The following is a 21,604-nucleotide window of genomic DNA, read 5'->3' on the forward strand; positions in this document are numbered from 1 at the left end:
ATCTGTCTCAAGCCCCAATACAGCTTTTATTGCAAACGGTTTTACTTTGTGAGTTCTGGTTCTTCTGAAACCCACTTCTTGTGAGGTGAACCCATAAACTTGGCTGACACCCTGCAGTAAGGAGGCTTGGAGGGGCTGAGAAGACCAGATGAAGAGGTGGCACCAGGGTTCCCAGGTCCGACGGTGTCTCTGAGACAGCAGAGGTCAAGTCAGGGGTAGCAGCAGTTCACCCATACACACACACACACACACACACACACACACACACACACACACAGGCAAGTTGTCACATATAGAGGGCTGACTGCCTAGTCATGTGCCCTGCTAGACACCTAAGTAACACATAGAGCATTTAGAAGACAAAGCACTGGTTAACCTTTTTGTGACCAAATTTCCCATAAGGCTTGTCTCCTTAATAACTCTGAGGAGGGGAGCTGGAGAGATGGCCCAATAATTAAGAACACTGGCTGCTCTTCCAGAGGACCCAGGTTTGGTTCCCAGCACCCACATGACAGCTCACACCTGTCTGTAACTCCAGTTCCAGAGACTCTGACACCCTCACACAGACAAACATGCAGGCAAAACACCAGTGAACATAAAACAAATCAATATAAATAAATTAATAAACCCTGAAGAGGGTTTCCACAGTAGGCTTCTGCATGCCTCCAAGAGTTAAGTTTTCTTACTGTCCCTAACAGGGCAGGTGCCTGGGTCTGCACACCTTCACACAACATCTTTCTGGCTCTTATACTTTTCTAGCCACAAAGATAAAGTATTCCCAGGGCTGGGGAAATGGCTCAGAGGTTAAGAGCTCTGACTGCTCTTCCAGAGGCCCTGAGTTCAATTCCCAGCGCCCACAAGGTAGCTCACAACTATCTGTGACTTATGACTCCAGTTCCAGGGAATCTGACACCCCACATAGACATATATATGCAGGCAAAATACTAATGCACATAACGTAAGAATAAAATGATTTTTTAAAAAAATAAAGTGTTCCCAAAATTGACATTTTGAAAGTGAATCCTTTGGGGTTTTTTTTCCCCCTCAGAATAAGCTTGAGGGCAGATTCCTGATATTTGTTGTGTTTGGGTTTTATTGTTTTAAATATATACTTCTTTGGTGAGGGTGGAAACAGCTACTTGGAACTATTATGAGTGTAATTGAAAGAGATCTTTCTTGTGTCCTGTATTTGAGGAAGAAAGAAGAAATTGTTTTTAATCAGCCGTTTTGTTTTTCAAGATGGATGGATAGATAGATAAATAGACAGACAGACCTACGCTAAAGATATCGATTCTGAGGAGAACCCCCTGCTCCCCCTAAAAGAAAAAAAAAAGTGAAATGAACGCCATAGGAAAGCAAGAGCCTGAGCAAACATGGAATTAGAAGGCAGAAGACTCTGAGAGGGCAGGGCACTTACAGAAGCCCGGCTACCCGCGGCTTCAGGACCACGGACAGCTCCTGTCTTTGTCTAGTTCCCAACTCCCACGCCGGTACTGAGCCTGGCTGCCACCGCTGGCACACCCCTGCCTCCGCCGACAGACCTGCTAGGGAGACAAAGAGAGAGAGGGAGAAAGGGAGGGGGGAGGAAGGGAGGAGGCAGCAAGCTACGAGCTTTCCAGTCTTCCCGCGTCCTCCGTATTTGATCCTAGTCCCATCCCACAGCATCTGAGGAACTGGTTTTAACTTGGTTTCCCGCGCAATTTCGCCTCTAACTACAAGGCGAATTAGGGAGGGCAGTAGAGGGTTCAGCTTGGGTTTGAAATCCGTTCTATAGTCGGATTTCATGAGAGCCCCTGTATGAGAGCCCGAGCCTCCCACGACCTGTCTCTAGACAATAACTAGACTTCTTTCTAAAAGGAAAAAACAAAGTAAGACGCATGTACGGGAAAGCGGGTGGGGGGGGGGGAGAATGATGATTTCTGACGTTGGATAGGTGGGTGTTTATCAGGCTAGGTTGTTCAAACTAGCTGCGTTTCACCCCAAGATGGGCAATATCAAATCCAGGGACGGGAAAACCAAAATGCAAAGAAACCAGAAAGCCAAGAAAGTCTCCAGCACGCGCATGCGACCACCTCCGTGAAAAAAGAAAATTTCGATTGAAAAGTCTCACGATGAATACCAACCTGCTCTTTATCCCTTTCATCAGGAAAGGGATCTACTTCCAAATTCAACAAGGGCACGCACTCAAAATATTTTCCCTCAAGGCATTTCGTACGATCCAGGAAAAAAAAATGGGATTTCTTCTCAGGTCGGCTCAGCCACAAACTTGGGCTTTGAGGGGGGGGGGAGTATCCTGGGGAGGCAAGGGGAATGCCGACAGCTTGGAACCTGGTCGGCGGATCCTCCACCCTCAGACATCAACACAACCGAGCACACGCACCCCTCTAGCCCCAAGTCAACCAAGTTACTCGCACCTCAAGCTTTTATTCTCCCTAATTACTTCCCAGGTGGAGCCTCAGAGAAGAGATAGATTGGGAAAGAAACTTTTAAAACTAAGGTCCCAAAAGCCTGTCTGAGAACAAACTGGGGGAAGAGGTTCTCTGTCGACCCCCTAAAGCTTGGGCTACATATTTTAGTGGGGCGGGGAGGGGACATGAATATTGCCGAAAACACACCAGCCCAGAAGCCCCGAATCTACCTATTGGTCTGTAATCGCCTCTAAAATAAAACCTCATTCCCGACCCTGGGCGGGGACGGGGAGGATCCTTGCATTTTTTTCTCTGGACCCCACCTTGCCCCATCCTACCCTGGGAAAGGCCGCGGAGCCCCGCTGAGCAGCTCCCCAGAGTTTTGCAACCAGAGCCGTCCCCTGCTGGGGTCCCCACCAAGCCGAGGGCTCTCAGCGGGGGTAAACCTACCCGCCTTGGGAGGCCGGAGCTGGGGTCGCCTCCCCGCCCCTTCTCCCCTCCCTGGGAGGTGGGAGCAGGTCTGCCTACCCCTAGCTCGCTGTGCAGCTCGGCTCTGGGGTTCAGCCGCGCGGGTCTGTAACCGCGGCTTTCCGAGGCGGATCTCCCTTTTAACACCTTCTAAACAAGGGCTAATGAGGCCACTGCATTACTCTATCAACACACAATCATTAGCAACTGAGAAATACACACACGCGTGCGCGTAAGCACACACACACACACACACACACACACACACTCCATGAGCTGCCAAAGTCGGGCCAATTCTTAAGCAACCCAAATTAGGCTAACAAAAAGAAAGTGGGGAGTGGAGGGGGTAGGAAGAGGGAGTGGGAGAGAAGGGTAGAGGGAGGAGGGAGGAACGGAGGGAGGGAGGAACGGAGGGAAGGACGGAAGGTGGGAGGGAGAGAGAGAGAGAGAGAGAGAGAGAGAGAGAGAGAGAGAACAAAACAAACAGAAAAGACAAAACTTGTCATACGTGGCGGGCTGGGGACTCTTCATTTGAAGGGGCATCTAAGACAAACTGCCCTCTCCGGACTCCAGAGAAGCCACCTCCAGGGCCCATTGGGTGGATCCTGCTGGCTGTGGGGCCAGAGGTTGGGCCCCACCGAGCAGCACCCAGCCTGGTTCCCCAGTAGAGGATTCCCGGCCAAGCTCCGCTCTCAACCTCACCGGGTATGGGGAAACCGACGACCTGGAATCCAACCACGACACTAAGTGTGTAATTTCCCTCCTCTAAGCAAAAATGTCAGTTTAGCTCACAAGTTGTGGGGACTTCATCCGATCTGTTCCAAGCCCCCTTCTTACTGAAAAGGACAGACCCAGACTCCGGAGAAGCCGGAGCCTAAATTCTGCCCAAGGGTGAGCTGAAGCCTGCTGCTGGGGGGGGGGGTGTCCCAACAGCCTAAGGTTGGGGCTTCAGGGCCACAGGTAAGGAATGGGGGCTCACTCCCTGCCCGGCCTGCTTGAAAGCTCAGAGCGGTGGGGCACCGCGCGACTGAAGCGGAGCTGACCCCCTGCAGTTCCCTCCTGCTCAGCAACCCTTTAGAGCTCTGTGGGGCTCATCTATTGGACCCGAAGTCTTTCTGACCCTAGCACTCCACTCGGCCTTACTGACACATCTCCCAAGCTTCGAACAGCTCTACTCCACACACACACACACACACACACACACTCCACCTAAACACCCCCCAAAAAAGGAGAGGAAAGAGCGAAGAATGGAAGAGGGTTGAAGATGAAATAAATCCCCGCCGATTTGTAAACATCTCAGGTCGGGCCTGCACGATTTAAAAGCCGGTTAATTCCCGAGTGTTCACATCACTGGAGGGCCCTCAGCCTTGCAAAGATGCTCTGGAAACACAACAGTCCACATTGTTGCGGGAATAGGACTCATCCACCTACCCAGTTCTATATCCCGTATCCCTCCTCAGACCAGGACACTGTTCCTACTTGGACCCGGACTCCGGACTCCATTCAGGTCTGTGAGTCCCGCGGGGGCCCAAGAATCCTCATCCACTCCCACCCCACTGAGCCCTGACCCACACAGCACAACCCGCTAGAGTGCACTCTGCTGGACTTGGATGCCTAAGGTTCGTTGAGTCCCGGGGCAGAGACTGGAGACCGGGTCTGCCGAGAATACAAGGCTAGAGCTTCGCTCCGGCCTGGCCTCCATGCCTGCTCCTACCCCGGGCGGATGCCTCTGGGCGGCGGGCCGTGCGCGGCGGGATGCTGAGTGTCTGTGCGCGGGGCCGCCTATATTTACACCCAAAACAAAATAATTACACTCTTGTCGGAGGGAGAAAGCCAGTGATTAGGCGCAGGCTCTTTGCGGCAAAGCAGTTTCTCAGTGGTACACCAGTATAATTTTTCACGGCTGGCTGAAATCAAAGAGGGGAAGTAATGAATCCGGAGAGCAATTTAAATTTACAATTTGTAACGCCGCCGCCGCTCAGCCCCGGCCGAGAGCGCAGCTCCCAGGCGCTCGCTGCGTTTGTTTAATGTTAAAGCTTCGCTGGCTCTTGGTGGGGTGGGGGAGATAAGGATGCGTGATGGGGGTGGGGGGTAATGATCGAGGTCGGGAGAGAACTGGCTGCTGTGACACCTAAGATGCTTCAGGGAGAAAAGGGCAAGGGGCAAACCTCCTGGATCCCCACCTCCCTAGTCCCCCACCCCGGCCAGCGCCGGGCCTCCAGCCTGCCCCTTCTCAAATAAATAAATAAGATGAGAACAAAAAAAAAAAAAAAATACAAAACCAGGCTAATCGGTCCGTTCTAAGGGGGTGGGGTAGCGACCTAAGAAGACTTAGAAGGACTCAGCCCTCTGAGAAGGCCAGCCTCTTTCTAGCTTCAATGAAGAATGTCCGAGGCATAAGGAGAGGAGCCGAGCTGCGGCGACCCAACGGAAAAGTCCTGCTCACCGGGGCGCAAGAGGCACCGCCTTCCTCCACCGCTGTCCAGTGTCACCAACTGGAGACCGGGAGAAAGACACCCCCACGCCCAAGCTCTCCAGGCCTTGAAACTCCCACTCCAACCGGGAGGTGTGCGTCTCTTCGCCAGTAATTAATTACCGAACTCAAGGGGGAATATGCAAGGAACATTTTACTAACTCTACAGGGCTTAAGTGATTGGAAACAGATTATTATCTTGTTTGTCTTTTGTCTGTTTCATTCATCCCGCACCGTCTGTCGAGCTGTAATGTTGAGACTCTTTACTCTAGAAGGGAGATTTTTATATAGTAAATTCCATCAACATCTTGTATAAGTGACATTGAGTCTTGGCGCATCACCCTGTTAAGACACAAGCGTTTATTAGTTACATATAGGAGGGAATTTCACTGCCGGGCGGCCATCTGTCAGTGCTGTTAGGGTGGGATAATATATAAAATAGCTGGTCTGCTATTTTTCTGGGAGAAAGCTTCCAAAGCTGCTAGGCTGGCGTGGGGGGGGGGTTCTGTAAGTGGGGCTAAACTATCTGAGTCCAGTGAGGCACCCAGGTGACACGGAAGGGCAGGAACTAGGGAAATCCTTTGAGCCCTTGCCAGCTTCTCTAAGCCCAACCAACCCTCTTAGGCCACAACCAAAGGTTCAGCCCCAGGTGGCCCACCCACAGCCAGGCTTGAGGATCCCCTGGGGTAGTTGCTCTCCACCACTGTTCCCTCCCTGGCCTGGCATTCAGTTACTGGAGTATGGCTGCTCATGGACATTCAGGAACATTCCAGAAGTGAGTGGGAGAATCAGCCGGGGATGGCTGCACAGAACTCTGACTCAGGATACAGGAGGGGTCTGGCACCTTAGATTCCTTGTGGTGACCTGAGGGAGTGTGTGGCCACTATGGTTGGGGGGGGTGTGCTGAGAAGGAAGGTTAAGTGACTGTTGTGTCAGGGTATGAGTCTTCTCCAAACATCTCAGCAGCCGTTCATAATGGGAAGCGGCCTTTGAAGTATTGTGATGGATGCCAGATTCCAAATCAGGGCAAAAAGGCATAGGGGGAAAAAAGAGAAAAAGAGAGGGAAATAAAATGAGAAAGAAGGGGAGGAGTGGGACCAGGAAGACAAGAAGCCAGGAGCCATTGAGCAAGGGGGGGGGGGAGATGGGGGATATGGGGGAGACCTCCAAGAGACAAAGGCAGAGGGCAGTGGGCTGCCTCAGCCCAGAGCCTGCATGGCTCCCCCTTCTCTGTGTCCTGTCCCAGCTCAAAGCCCTTTCATGCCCCAGGAAGGCTGGGTGCTGCCACACAGCTTCCTCTGGAGGCTTCTGGAACCTCTCTCCATAGGCCTAGGAGATCCAAGTTCAATCCAGCTTGCTGGGTCCTCCTGACAAACTAGTGATCAGGTGACAGCCACATACAGAAGCTACTGGAGTTAGAGGTGCCCTTTTTCAAAGGTCCAGTCTCTCCAAATCTTTTCTCCCATCCTTGAAGATAATCACTGCTTGTAGTACACATTCAAACATGTTCCCTCCAGTCCTACAAGAGACCCTGTAAATAAAAACCCACTGTACACACACACACACACACACACACACACACAGGTCTATAAAATTCTGTGCCCAAGATCACACAGCACAGCTCAGTCACACACAGGGTCTCTAGCAGGAGCACACACATTTACACACACTCAGACATTAAGCACATGCATAGAAGTGATCAGAATCCTCCAGAGACAAGCACATCCTCTGACACCCACTCACATAAGCAGACACATATAGATGCAGGCTGACAAATCATTCTAATGCACACATTAACACGCAACGCAAGCAGGACCACAAGAAATTATAAACATGAAAATCTACACGGAAAAAAAAACCCACATAATCAAAACCCCTCCACATCCCGAGATTTGATCACGGAGAACACACTATAAATAGAATAAAATGATAGTTTTCAAGCAGCGCATGTATAACTAACAAACTCAGTAAATAAATACACCCAAACAAACATTCACAAGTCTTGGCACAAATCCTCCCTGGCTCCAACCCTTGGGCCCCAGACCCGCACCATCAACCCTCTTCCCAGGAGCAAGCAAATATCCAGAAACACGTACCTCTCCCAATGAAAGCAGGTGCCTGGCTGGCCAGGCAGAAACCAGGCCTGGTACGTTTGTCTCCCCATCCCAGGTCCCTTTACTCTGCTCCAGGCCCACGCACCCCTCCGCGTACATCTGCCGGCATTCCCACACCTGCGAGGCTGCCTTTGGACCTAGGAGCGCCAGGAAATCTAGAGCCCTCAGGCTCGGGAGTGCCAATGGCAGTAGCCAGCCTCCCTTGCTCTGGCAGACTAACCCACTCACCATGGTTCCTGCCAGGCGGGCCTGGAATAAGGACAGTGTGGCAGAGAAAGACGTAATGAGTGTCATCTTCTATCTACCTGCCCGAATATCCATCCGAGGTAGACCACCCCCTTCTCCACACCTCCCCTAAAGCGGGTGAGCTGGGCACTTAGACCTGACGTTCAGGATTCCCCGACTAGGCCAGTTGCTATAAATCCCTGATTGATCCAACCTGGCTGGGGTGGGGGTTGGGGGTACATAACTACCCAAGCTTCCCCGCCCCTCTCTCTCTCTCTCTCTCTCTCTCTCTCTCTCTCTCTCTCTCTCTCTCTCTCTCTCTCTCTCTCTCTCTCTCTCTCTCTCTCGGTGAGAAAAGCCCGGCTGGGCCCCAGCCCCGCATTTGACAAAAGAAACCACAGCTCAGGAGACCGACAGGGTCCCAGCTCCTGCGCTCAGAGCCTGGGCGAGCCGCAGTCCTTAGCCAGAGGGAGCTGGGAGGGTTCGGAAGCGGGGGGGGGGGGGTGAACTACACCGCACTCCCGACCTGAGCAACTTCTACAGGTTGGGAGGGCGACAACCTGGGGGGGAGGTCCCTCCCTGGCCAGGCCTTGGAAGCCAAAAACATTTGCGAAGAGGGAGGTTTTTGGATCGCGCCCCCGCCCCTCTATAAGGCCCAAACTGGAAGGTAAATACTTACTTAGCCTCGGATCCAGGTACTAGCAAATACTCGGCAATACTGATGTCTTGTTTTTTTTGCTCTGTCCTGACCGCAACGCTGTAGCCAATTTAGATATGCTATAAATTTAAGAGGTTGCTATGGCCACGGCGCGCCCATTGGCCGCCCGGCACCCTACGTGCCGCACCACGTCACCAAATCTGAATAAGGATGCGCGAATTAGGCGGCGGCCAGACAAAGATGAGGATCGGGACCGCTTGAAAGTGGGGGAAAGTGCCGGCGCCTCCGCCAACCGGGAAAGCCGCTCGTCAGTGCCGGAGCCAGCAGCCGCGAGGACACCTGCTCTACGCTGGAGCGAGCGCCCGGGTGCGACCCGTGACATGAGGCTGTGACCGCCGCCGCCCTCCACGCCACTCTGGGCAGTGCAGCGCCAGGCCAGAGAGCGTCGGAGGACTTGACCCCTCGAAGTCTTGGTTGATTCGCATCGGACTCGCCCCTGACGAGGCCCAAAGACCAGGGAGGCTGAAAGCCATTGCAGCGGGGACCGAGAGGCCCTAAGGGCCCAGGGGCCCCAAGGAGGACGAGGCGGCCCGAGCCGCCCGGGACGCGCGGCTATGATGGTGCACTGTGCCGGCTGTGAGCGGCCCATCCTCGACCGCTTTCTCCTGAACGTGCTGGACCGCGCGTGGCATATCAAATGTGTTCAATGCTGCGAGTGCAAAACCAACCTCTCCGAGAAGTGCTTCTCCCGGGAGGGCAAGCTGTACTGTAAAAACGACTTCTTCAGGTAAGAGGCCCCACCGCGCCCCGCTGCCTACCACTGGCTGGCTGTAGCTCCACCCGGGCACCTCGGGAATTAGGGGACCAGGAGACCCATCCCAGTTTAGAGGGGAGGCAGATAGGCCTCTGCCCTCCTCGAGCCCTGTCAGCGGCTACTGGTAAGAAGCTAAGGCGAGGAAGAAGGACGATGCTTGGCTGCCTTACCTTGGGTCTGTCAGGCAGCAGAGAGCGGCCAGATGGCAGAGGCAGGGAGCTCAGCAACTTGCTCCTGGCCCTTTCCTCCCACCTGAATCCCCAGGACAGAAGCTTCAGGAGCCTTGGCCCCAGATCCCGACCATGCTCCAGGACTTGTGAGCAGCTGGGACTTCATGTTCCCAACAGTAACCCTGAGCCCAGAGAGTAATCTGAGGCCCTACAGAAACTTCCTAGTTCCAGAGGGCCCCAGCCAGAAAGGGCTCTTCTGGAGATGAGGGCCAGAAGACCTTCCCCTTGCCCCCCACCCCCACCCCTGATCCATTTCCTCCCTAGTTGAAAAGGCACCGGAGAAATGGAGGCTGAGAATGAGCACATCGGTTCTGCAATGTGTCACCTCCCTTCTCAAGTCCATATCTCCCCATATCCCCCCCGCCCCGCTGACCAGGGCCCAGTGCCTCTGCTCTGTGGGCCTCAGTTTCCCCAGATGGGAAGTGCTAAGGAGCGGCCTAGAAACCTGTGGTGTTTTTTGATAGCTGCTTGCTACCACCGGGCACCCTGACTGGCTTTGTGCATCTGAATTCCAGGCCCTGAGGGGGCGTGATTAGCTCAGCAGAGGAGAAAGGCAGCCGCCTGCCCCAGTGGCCGGGCACTTGGGAATTTGAATGGGAGAGAATGTCAGCCGCGCCTTTACACGTGTAAACTCCCCGGCCCCGGAGGCCCTGGTGCCCCTAATGTGGCATGCTTGCAAAGCACCTAATGATTTTTGATAAGGTGTATATAGCCAATTATGCTGCCGGATAAGGCCAAAAGTGACTTATGGTCTCTAATGCCCTCACTATATCAATGTCACCCAAATTCACTCTGTTTAGAGACACAGGTGTGAGTGGATGGCACGATCCCCCAAGGGTCTGAGCCTCTTCTTCCTCCTCACGCAACCTATGCCTCTTCCTGTACCTATTGTGGAGGGAGGAGGTACTTTCTTCCAGAACCCAAGGAAGAAAGAAAAGAGGTTGGTTCAGAGACAAGTAAAAGAGGGTTTAGGATTGATCCCAGGTCCTAGCTGAGCAGGGCTCAAGATGAGCTTCTGTCCCCATTCTCCTGCCGCCCGCCAAGGCCAGAGATAGGGGAGGAGGGTGTGTGTACAGAAACTGATTTCCTGTTTCCAGAATGTACTCCTCTGAGAGCCTCTTGTCCCCAGCTTGGGGGGGGGGAGTCCAAGCTGCTCTCCCGGGTAGCACTGGAAGCCAGAGGAAGGTTCTGGCATTCACTTCTGCTCACATTCTGCATCCTGCTGCTAAAGACAGACAGTGGTGGTCCTATCTGGGACACCCCCCTTTCCCAAAGCTAAGAACGATGGGAACCCAGCCTACAGGCTTTAAACCCTTTGTGGGCTCCTGAAACAGCCAAGGCAGATTTGGTGGGGACCTAAGGGCAGGGGACACATTCTTGGGACACCCTGAACCCTTGCCCGTCTCCAGGCTGCACTTCAGCTCTTGTGGTCACAGTCCCATAGAGCTTGAATCAAAAGGGACCACCTGGCCCCAAACCAACACTGACTAGGGAGAGACCAGAAGTAGGCTTCCATTTGACAGATTTGGAAATGGAAGTGTCTGGGAAGCCTGAGTGGGTGGGAAGAGGTCAGTACTTGGACACCAGGGCCCACCTTCCCACCTCACAATGACAGGCGCCTTGTATCCTCAGGCGCTTTGGCACGAAGTGCGCCGGCTGTGCGCAGGGCATCTCTCCCAGTGACCTGGTGCGCAAGGCCCGGAGCAAAGTCTTTCACCTCAACTGCTTCACCTGCATGGTGTGCAACAAGCAGCTGTCCACCGGAGAGGAACTCTACGTGATCGACGAAAACAAGTTTGTGTGCAAGGACGACTACTTGAGCTCCTCTAGCCTCAAGGAGGGAAGCCTCAACTCAGGTATGGAGGTCCCTGCCCTGTCCCGGCTTTTCCTCTTGACGCTATTGGGCTCCAGCAACCAGTCCGCTCTCAACCGTCACCCCCTGCCTGCTGGGGTGGGGGCGGGGGGGATGCTTCAGAGGACAGGAGCCCGTTCTACAAGGAAACCCGGAGCCAGGCTCTTCTCTCCTCCCCCAATTTAGAACTACAAAAAGATCCCCCTTCAGTGTCATTTGAGATCCTGTTACATTTTAGAAGGACCAACAGGCTCATAGCTATTTGGAGGAAAGAGAGACGGGGCGAGGGGGGGGCAGTGTGTACCATTCTCTGTCCCCACTCCTGAAGGAAAGGTTACCCAGAGGGTGCGCCACGCTTCCCCGGGAGCTTCTGACTTTCAGGGGCTCTGAGAAGGGCCTTTCAAACGAAGCCTGGCCTAGAGGGAGTGGGTGGGCGCCGAGTCCGGGGAAGAAGTGGTTCCTGCTTCGGGAGGGAACCCCATAAACGAGGCAGAGAGCCTGGATCTTTAGGAACGACTTTCTGAACTGGAGACATATCGCGCTGACGCCACTGTCTGTCCTCTCCCCATTCCGTCTACCCCGCAGTGTCATCCTGTACGGATCGCAGTTTGTCCCCAGACCTCCAGGACCCGTTACAGGATGACCCCAAAGAGACCGACAACTCGACCTCATCGGACAAGGAGACCGCTAACAACGAGAACGAGGAACAGAACTCCGGCACGAAGCGGCGCGGCCCGCGCACCACCATCAAAGCCAAGCAGCTGGAGACGCTCAAGGCGGCCTTCGCAGCCACGCCCAAGCCCACGCGCCACATCCGCGAACAGCTGGCACAGGAAACCGGCCTCAACATGCGGGTCATTCAGGTGCGGCCAGTGGGCCAGCCCTCCTAACCAGCAGGCATGGCTCCTGTCGGGCAGCCTAGCCTTTGAATGCTCAGGGCCTGGCCTAGGTACAGTCGGTACATCCGTGGTTGGGGTCATCGGGGCACCCTTTGGAGGCGGGGAATTGTGAGCCAAAAGGCTTGATACGGTCCCACTGTCCTAGCAATGAGATTTTTTTTTTTTTGACGAGGTCACCAGACATTTCTGAATTCGTCCATCCTGACTAGCTAATGGCTTAAGCCTGTCTGGCCTCCAAGACCCCTTCCTCTCCAAGCACAGAAAGGGACGATGTCCTTGCGCCCTAGAGTTGGCAAAGCGACAATCGGCTGGAGCCTGGCTCTGCAACCGCAAGCCAGGGCCTGGAGGGGCAGGGGGCCTTTATAAAGCCGTCAGTCCGCGGGCAAGCCGACGACCAGGAAGCCGGGGTCTTTATGAGTCACCCCACGGGTCCGCGAAATCCTTCACCCTTGGCTGGTTCTCCGAAGCCCCTCTCCGCCCCTCCTGGACTAATCCGGCCCAGCCCTCGCCTGGGGGAGTTGTGCTGTATCCGAGGCGCTAGGACCCAGCAGGGCCAGCCTCAGCAGGAGGGGGGGGGACATTCCTGACCCCAAGCTCACTGCCCCTTTCTTCGCCCCAGGTGTGGTTTCAGAACCGAAGGTCCAAAGAACGCCGCATGAAACAGCTGAGCGCTCTGGGCGCCCGGAGACACGCCTTCTTCCGGAGTCCGCGGCGCATGCGTCCCCTGGGAGGCCGCTTGGACGAGTCTGAAATGTTGGGGTCCACCCCGTACACTTACTATGGAGGTAAGAGGCGCCTGGGGACGCTCTGCTCTGCGCCCGGGCCTACAGCTATTCTGGGCCTCCTAGCTTTTGGGGCCACAGAAGGGCAGCCTTTATATTTCCTCACCCACGCAGGATATACACAAAGCCATTCCTAGACAGACTCATTAGCATAGGCCACTCACCCACAGGCACACCCACACAGGACACACCGACTCACATACAACCGTTCCCAATGAGACCTCAGGGAAACAGCTAGACGTAGGATTGCAGACAACCTCACACAGGTATGGTTCACTCCCCTTAAGAGAGACCTACAGTCACCCCTCCCGGGTAATCCCGGGGCAGCGCTGATAAACGCCAAGTACCTTTCACCGCCCACATAGCCTTGCCTCCACTCTCCCCTGTCAGGCGGCCTAGTGAGTTTAGAGAAGGCTGAAACCTCACCAGCTTGAGGCAGCTACCTTCAAAGGCAGCAAGCAATTCTGCTCCGCGACAAACACACTGGGTTCAGCGTGCGGAAGACCCAAACACCTGTATGGATCTAGGGCCCACTCGGGTCCAAGCAAATGGGTTGATCTACAAAGGGATAGGGGAAAACGATGCTCCGGATTCATCTTTGGGTCCAGGTTGGTTTGCACGGACGACTTTCTGGACACCGTTAATAGACTCCAGCCTGTTTACTTAGCCCCATTCTTCTCTCGCTCTCCGGGACTAGTGTCCCATCCCAGCACCCCGTCTTCCTCCCAGCTCCTAGGCCTGGCTTGCTCCTGGGGGCGGGGGTGGCTTCAAGCCTGCCCCGCTCTCCTTCCCGTCTCAAAGCTCTCTGTGGGGAAGGATTCGCTTCTCTGGATTCCTAGCCTTCCAATCTGTGAAGTCACCCGGAGTCTCTAACCAATGGCACTGAGTTATTCTGCTTGAGTCTACAAACTCAGTTGGAGAGACAAGAAGTGAATTCCCTTTAAAATGTGGATTCCGGGACAATACTGGGGTGGAATACTGGCGATGAAAGCCAGTCAGCCCCGTAGAAAATAAAGAGGATCCCGGGCCTGACTTCCACTTGCAGAAGCCTGGGAAGTTAATCTGTAGACCTGACCGAGGCCCCTGGAATTGCTGACAAAAATACGTGAAACGGTGATTTTTAACGTGGTAGCGGAGGCCCAGGTTGGGAGAGCCGGAACTGTACGGCGATGGGCGTGTCCTAGGACGTCTAATCTTTCATCCTAGCTTGTCCTCGGCACAAAACATCTCAACCCGGAGCCGGGAGATAGTGGGGGCGGTACCCGCCTGGAAACCCGGTCCCAACCTGAGTAATTAATCAAGGTTTTCAGGGGGACCAGCCCATCCCTTGCCGATCCTGCCAACCTCTCTCTCTGCAGGCCTGCTGGTCAGGGTGGGGGACAGAACACCAGAACCCCCTTTTTTCTCCGAAAACGGGATGGGGGCGCACGACTCCCCAACCCCCAGCCCAGAAGCCCCGCCTAATCCGCACTGGGAGATGCTGGTGGCGGCGGCCGGCAGCGGGCGAGAAAGGGGCCGGGTGGCGGGGCCCGCGGCTCCCCGTGGGAGCTCGGACAAAGCCCCAGCTGCGGCTTTTGTGCCCTTTTCAGACAGCGTTTGTTCCAATTACCTCCGGCCCGGCCGCCATATGGGCGGAGGCGGCGCGCACGACTCCAGGGCCGCGGCCTTCCCTGCTTAGCGCGCTCCCTTTCCGTTCCTTTGAGGGCCCCCAAATTTGTCTCTCTCCACCTCCCAAACTTTCGTGCCGGATGGAATTTGAGATTTTTCAAAAACCGTTTTAGCTGTTACCTAAACCGCCTCCACTCCAGGCAGGTCTCCAGGCAACCTCCCACCTCCTCAGCGTTTCGGTAAAGGGGAGGGGGGGAGTGGGTGACCGGGACATACAGATCTCGCCTGTGAACTCGGACCCAGGGGCTGAACAAGGGGAGCGGATTTCCAGAAGAAATCTTGGCCTCGGGAATGCCGGTTTTCCTGCTGTACAAAGCGGGTTGTCCCTCCAGAAGACTTAAGGCGCTCCTTTTGTTGGGGTTCTGCACTCAATCCGGGAGGGGCTGATCCGGAAGGGAGACCAGAGGGTGTTCGCAGAGGCAGTTCCTTGTAGCGGTTTGAGCGCCTGACCTGTGTGAGCCCTGCACCCCTGCATTTGTGAGAAGAATGTGCGTTTATTTGTGTCAACTCTTCCAAAGGTCTATGTCCCCAAATAATTCAAAATGATCTGGGAGTCCTAACAAGCTTCTCCTAGTAGAAACTGGAGACCCGAGGCTCCCCAGCCCCACCCCAGGAGCCCACAAGTGGTCCTGAACTCGGATCCCCTCGCTGGAAGAGTCACTGAGCTGGCCCTTCTCCATTCCAAGGTCGACTAGGAAGGGAGCAGAAGCTACTGAGACTGGCTCTAGCTCTGCGCCCTGCGCCCCCTGGCCCTGGCTGACCGGTCCCGCTTTTCCCTCTGGGGCCGCAAGCCGGATCTGATCCTGTTTGGAAATGCTTTAGGGCTGCCACAGCCGCTTTGTCCCTGCGTTCCTCTCCGAGCCTGGCAGCCACCAAGCCTATGGCGATTCCTGGTCTTCTAGTGTACTGTCTCTCGGGCTCATCCACACCCTCACCGAGGCCTATCTATCTTTCCATCCACACCCTCACCGAGGCCTATCTATCTTTCCATCCATCTGTCTATCCATCCATCCATCCATCCATCCATCCATCCGTCTATCTGTCTATCTATCTACCTACCTACCTACCTACCTATCTATTTTTTTTTCTGTCTCCCTCTTCCTGTACTTGCTTGCGCTTTCTCGCCTCTCCGTGGACTTGGATGTTCCGAGTGCTGTGACGTGTCTGGGACTCCTCTCCACCGCCTTCTCCCCAGCCCCCGATCCCACCTTCGCTGCGGTTCGCTGTCTCGGTGTTCATCCCTCCATTTCTCACCGAGTCCCCCTTTGGCTCTGCGCCTCTGGCCTCTGCCAGCCCTCTCCCCATCCCCGTGTGTTTGGGGACCTGCGATTCCCCAGTGTCCCTTGCTGCCTATGTTTTCCTCTTTGTTCGGCGTCCCTGTAAGCTCTGTATCTCTCTCACTTCGAGTCCCTCGGTCTTTGCGTTTTTCTCCCCGCCTCCCCCCCCCCCAGCCTTACCCGTGTCCCCCTCCCTCAGTCCGCTTCCATCCCCAGGGCCTCAGGCTTCCTCCCTTGGCCTCTAAGGGCCTCCTAAGGTCTCGTTCTAAGCTAGGGTCAGTGACATGCTCTCCTGTGCCTTCCGTCTGTCTGTACCCACAGCCCTGTGTGTCCTGGCTTTCGCTCTCTCGGGTCGGGTCACCTCTCCTAAGTCTCTGAGTCCCTGTCGGCCTTGGCAGTTTATCCTCATGGCACGTCTTATCCTTTGTCCCTCCTGCAGACTACCAAAGCGACTACTACGCCCCGGGAGGCAACTACGACTTCTTCGCGCACGGCCCGCCATCGCAGGCTCAGTCTCCAGCCGACTCAAGCTTCCTGGCAGCGTCGGGACCCGGCTCGACGCCGCTGGGCGCGCTGGAACCTCCGCTGGCCGGGCCACACGGCGCGGACAACCCCAGGTTCACCGACATGATCTCGCACCCGGACACGCCTAGCCCCGAGCCCGGCCTGCCCGGCGCGCTGCACCCCATGCCGGGAGAGGTGTTCAGCGGCGGACCCAGCCCACCCTTCCCTATGAGCAGCACCAGCGGCTACAGCGGACCCCTGTCGCATCCCAACCCCGAGCTCAACGAGGCGGCCGTATGGTAAGGCCAGGGGGCCGGGCCGCCCCCTGCCATCGAGCCCTGAACGCTTCCTGGGTCACCCTCAAGAGTCCTCTCTAGGGTTCGCACCCACCCGACAACTAGCATCTCCACCCCTCAGAGCTTCGGAGCGCGCCTGCGTAATTTCTTGGGACCAAAGTCAATATTCTGGAGGGTCGAGATTCCAAGCACACCCTAGACGCTCCCTGGATCCCCGCCCGCCATCACCTCTTTAAACTAAGAGGGGGTTGAGATCAAGGAGCTGAGACCGCGGCGCTATCCCTCCCTGCGAGCCGAGGCCATTGTGAAATCTTATTTCTCACTCTTTCTCTTTAACAACAACAACAAAAAGATAAGAAAGAGAGAGGTTGAAAGGGGGAGAGAGAGAGATGAGGAAAGCCTCAGCCAGAGAAGAAAAATAGACGACCTTTGGTGAATGGTGGCTTTGCTGGAAGACAAATCCACCTGCGAGTTGGCGCCCCCTGGTGGCCAATCTTGAGGCTCAAGGTCAGCTTGTTAGGGAAGCTGCTTGGTCAGGACCGGGCCAGCCTGGGCCCCAACTCCTTGCTCCTCCATACCTTGAGCCTGAGGGGCTGGGCAGGATTCGAACCCTCCCACTCCTGCTCTGCCGCTGAGGCGGGCGCCAGGTCGCTGGGCGTTTGCCCAAGGATTACTCTCCCTGCCCGGGGCCTGGAGGCTGGGCCATCAGGACAAACAGTACTATACTTTTTTGGAAGTCGGACGCTTCTAGTTTCCTTATTTTGTATAAAGAAGAAACAAATAAAGTATGTTTTTGTGTTTACTGTTTATTTATTGTACTCTAGTTATCTGGGGCTGGACATTTTTATATTTTTAAGAGGAGGGTGGGGCAGAGTGGGGGAGGGGAGCCAGAAAGAGGTTTACAAAAAAAAAAAAAAAAAAAACCCACACACACAGACACAGAAAAAAAAAAAAAACCAGAAAAATAAACAAAAAAGTCAACTTTTTTAAAAAAGAAAGATTAATAATAAAAAAAAAAAAAACCGCTTTTCTCCCTCAGCTCTGTGTGGTCTTTTTTATCCACTATCTTGGGAGTCAGGGTAGATGTCACAATATCACAACTTGACAGCTATAAAGACTCCTCCCCCATCCACCAGGGCAGATGTTCTCAACCTATAGGTTGAGACCCCTTTGGAGTCTAACTATCCTTTCACGGGAATCACCTATGACCTTCAGAAAACACAGCTATTTACATTAGGCTTCGTAACTGAAACAAAATTACAGTTATAAAGTAGCAATGAAGAAAGTTTTATGGTTGGGGGGTCATCACAGGATGAGGAACTGTACTACTAAAGGGTGGAAACTTTGGAAGGTTGAGGACCACTGCTCTAGGGTCTTTAGCTTTGGTTTATTCTTATTAGGTGGTTTCCTTTTTTTTAATGATTTATTTACTTTTATTTTATGGGCATTGGTGTTTTGCCTGCATGTATGTCTGTGTGAGGGTGTCAGATACCCTGGAACTGGAGTCACAGACAATTGTGAGTTGCCATGTGGGTGCTGGGAATTGAACCGGGGTCCTCAGGGTCCTCTGGAAGAGCAGCCAGTGCTCTTAACTGCTGAGGCCCTGGTGGTTTCTTTTTTAATTTTGTGTGTGTGTGTGTGTGTGTGTGTGTGTGTGTGTGTGTGTGTGTGTAGGGGTCAGAGGACAGCATATTACGAGTCAGCCCTCTCCTCCATCACCTGGGTCCGTTAGAACTCAGATCATCAGGCTTGGCAGCAAGGGCCTCTATCAACTGAGCCTTCTTGCTGGCCCACTTTGGGAGTTTCTATGGTGGAGGGTGCTCTTTCCTGCTTTTGTGCAAATCACAAGCCAGCCTGGCACATAGTAAGTCTTCAGGATGACTGAGGAATGAACATGCTAGGATACACCTGTAACCCCCACTTTTGGGAAGCTGAAGCAGGAGTATTGTGGGTTCCAGGCCAGCCTGGGCTGCATAGGGAGAGCTTGCAGAGAAAGGGGACAGGGCGGGATTCTATCTTCACCCCTATTTATAGTGCAAATAATTCCAGGTGGCTGAATAAAAAGCAGACAGGGAGCACAGCCACAGGGGCAGGAGGCACAGTTATTTTCTAAGGCTGCTAGGGCGGAAGGGCCCTGGGGAGTGGGCCTTGGCCCTGCAAGCCTTGTGAAGTACATGCTGCCTTTAGAAAAAGGCTAGACAGAAAGGGCTGGCCGTGACTTTTGTTGTTGTTTTTGTTTTGGGGGACAGAGTCTTGCTATATAACCTAGGCTAACCTGGAACCTGAGGCAAGACCTCCCTACAGAGAGATTACAGGCATGCCCCACTCCAATTGACAGGCATGGTCCTGGGGATCGAACCCATGACTTCATGTGTGCAGGGCAAGCACTCTACCCACTGAGCTGCATGTCAGGCCCCTGAATATGACTTAGGAGGCCTGAGGCCACGTCTCAAAACAAGCCTCTCTCTCCTCTCTGCCTCAGTTTCCCGATGTGGGGATTGGAGAGACTGTCTTTTGTTCCCTCCCACCTGGGGCCTGACAGGACCAGAAAGACAGAAACAATATGAAAATGAATGGTAGTGTCCCGTCTTTGGGTCCCTTGTCACTCAAGCTCAGGTGAGAGAGCTGACCCATTGGTGGGTGGGGTTGAGGGCAGATAGGAGATGGGCAGAATGAGCTACTCGAAATGGGCACAAGGGCCGGAACCTGCTCAGTTGTCTTTGTGGTCTTCGGAAGATTCCCGCAAGGCCGCCAAGCTTCCCCTTTTCCCTACAGCATTCGGGTCTTCAGAGGGCTGCTAGCTGCTCATTGTGGAGATGTTAGAATTCAGATCGACAAAAGGCTGAAAAGTCCACCAACCGGAAATGCCAGACCCTGTGGTGAGGTGACACTGCATGTCCTTCTAGCCTTTCCCTTTTCCTTTTGAAACCCAGAACTGCATCCTGTGCCTAAGCATGGAGTCACCTGCTGGCTCAGAGCATCCTCCAGGTTCACGAATATATTCTAGACCAGTGGCCCTTCGAGCATCCCATATCAGATATCTACATTACAATCCTTAACAGTAGCAAAATTACAGTTACGAAGTAGTGACTAAAATAATCTTATGCCTGGGGGGCGGTGGTCACCACAGCCTGAGGAACTGTGTTAAAGGGTCTCAGCACTAGGAAAGTTGAGAAGCGCTGCTCTAGACAGAGCCACACTTGGTCTCTAGTTCCTTAACCAGGGGCATCTTAGTTTGTGTGGGTTTTGTTGTTTGGATTTTAAGCAAACCTATCCTGTCGGGGTTTGCCTAGTTCCTGCTGGTTCACCAGCACTGGAATAAACACCCTCAAAGTGGCTTCTCTGTGAGGTGTCCAGAAGGTGTTGTTTGTCTCATCAGGATGCTGACAGAGGCCGAGGGACATACCCAAGGTCATACAGCTGGGGAGTGGCAGAGATGTGGGGGAGGGACCTCAGTCCACACATATGTCAGGTTCTCATTCTATTCCTCTAGGGTGCCCTGGCATGGCAGATTCTAGAAGCACTGGGGGGCATTAGCTAGCCCCCTATCTCTATGATTTTTGTAAAGAGGCATGTTTAAAATGGTATTGGAAGCTGGGGGTGGGGAGGACTCACCCCTGGCTTCGCTGAAGACAAGCTGTGACTGCAGCTGGGGACTAGGGAAGGGGGAAAAGGGGAAAGAAGGTAGGGAAAATGGTTGAAAAGGAAATGCGTGAAAGGAGAGAAGAGGTGGAGACTCAAGAGGGGAGAGGATGGGTTTCCATTACCCAGGTACCCAGGCCACCTGTCCTAGTAGAGGCGAGGAGCTCCATCTGTGGGGACAGCAGAGCTGACATTGGAACCACCCTCCTGTTCTTTCTTCTAGGTGGACATATATGCACATGTGCAAACACACCACAGACATGTATAGGCCTCACATATCCACACTTTCCCCTTGCAAGCACATGGACACCAACAGAAGCACCATACAGACATGTGTTCAAGGGAACCCAAGCCAGCCCCTTTGGGAGACATGTGCTCCTGAGGATGCATGTGTGATAGGACATGGAGACACATGCATGCATTGCCTATGAGCATACACACACCCACGGGCATGTGACCATTCACACACATACCTAAAGTATCTAATCCATGTGGGCACACACACTGTGTCCTTGCACGTGGGCACACACATCACAGGGGAGGAGACAACTAAACAATTCAGTAACCTATCAATATCTCAAAGGCGCTTCAGAAACCTGCTCAACGAGAGGCTCTGGGTCCCCAAAGTTGCCTGTTTGGGAAACCAGAGGCCAGGCTCTGTGCACTTTTCCGAGCCTCAGTTTGCTCTACTGAGAAATGGACTCGGGGAGATTTTATCCAAGGAGTGTGGTGGAGATTGAAGAGAAAGATTCGGTGATTGGTTCCTGTGTTCAGACCCCATTCCCAACACTCACACACACAAGTACACCCCTGTAGGGAGTTTGGTTTTTCTGCCTGCCGCCTGGTCTTGTCCCGACGCCGCGCCAGCCCCAATTAACACACCGAGACTCTGTATTTGATATAATTCTGTTGGCCCGTTACTAGTTTCTTATCGGCTAGCTCTGTCTTAAATATTAACCCATTTCTATGTATTTCCACGTGGTCTTACCGAGAGCGGAGGAATGGCGGTTCTGTTCTCTCCAGACTCTCCATCTTGACCCTCCTTACTACTTCCTATTTCCTCCTTGTCTCCTAGACCCACCTATCTTGCTTTCCTATTGGCCAACAGTGCTTTATTATTAACCAGTATGAGAAACATATACAGAATGACATCTCCCATCACACCCCCATCCACACATGTGCACACACCCCCACATGCACAAGTACACACACCCACACAACAACGACAACTTAAAGAGGAAAATTCTCTCGAGGAAGCCTTACTTGGCCCAAACCACCCCCACTCTTATGAGCT

At 53.9% G+C, this 21,604-nt stretch overlaps 1 protein-coding gene across 1 annotated transcript; it reads left to right on the forward strand.

The window, feature by feature from the left end:
- The first annotated feature begins 8,582 nt into the window (after positions 1 to 8,582).
- On the forward strand, positions 8,583 to 16,950 carry Lhx5 (LIM homeobox 5). The gene is made up of 5 exons (XM_051176547.1): positions 8,583 to 9,133; positions 11,023 to 11,246; positions 11,828 to 12,105; positions 12,761 to 12,926; positions 16,308 to 16,950. Exons 1-5 carry the CDS (start codon positions 8,961 to 8,963, stop codon positions 16,673 to 16,675), a joined length of 1,209 nt encoding a protein of 402 aa, XP_051032504.1. The 5' UTR covers positions 8,583 to 8,960; the 3' UTR covers positions 16,676 to 16,950.
- The last annotated feature ends 4,654 nt before the right edge of the window (positions 16,951 to 21,604 follow it).

The sequence above is a fragment of the Phodopus roborovskii genome, unplaced genomic scaffold (genome assembly GCF_943737965.1).
Source record: "Phodopus roborovskii unplaced genomic scaffold, PHOROB, whole genome shotgun sequence".
Taxonomy (NCBI): Eukaryota; Metazoa; Chordata; class Mammalia; order Rodentia; family Cricetidae; genus Phodopus; species Phodopus roborovskii.

Bases quoted from the DNA above. Each gene is read 5' to 3' on its own strand.
- Lhx5 (XM_051176547.1), top strand. From the start codon at position 8,961: ATGATGGTGCACTGTGCCGGCTGTGAGCGGCCCATCCTCGACCGCTTT. The intron at 12,106-12,760 runs GTGCGGCCAGTG...TCTTCGCCCCAG, and splicing joins TCAACATGCGGGTCATTCAG to GTGTGGTTTCAGAACCGAAG. The intron at 12,927-16,307 runs GTAAGAGGCGCC...TCCCTCCTGCAG, and splicing joins CCCGTACACTTACTATGGAG to ACTACCAAAGCGACTACTAC.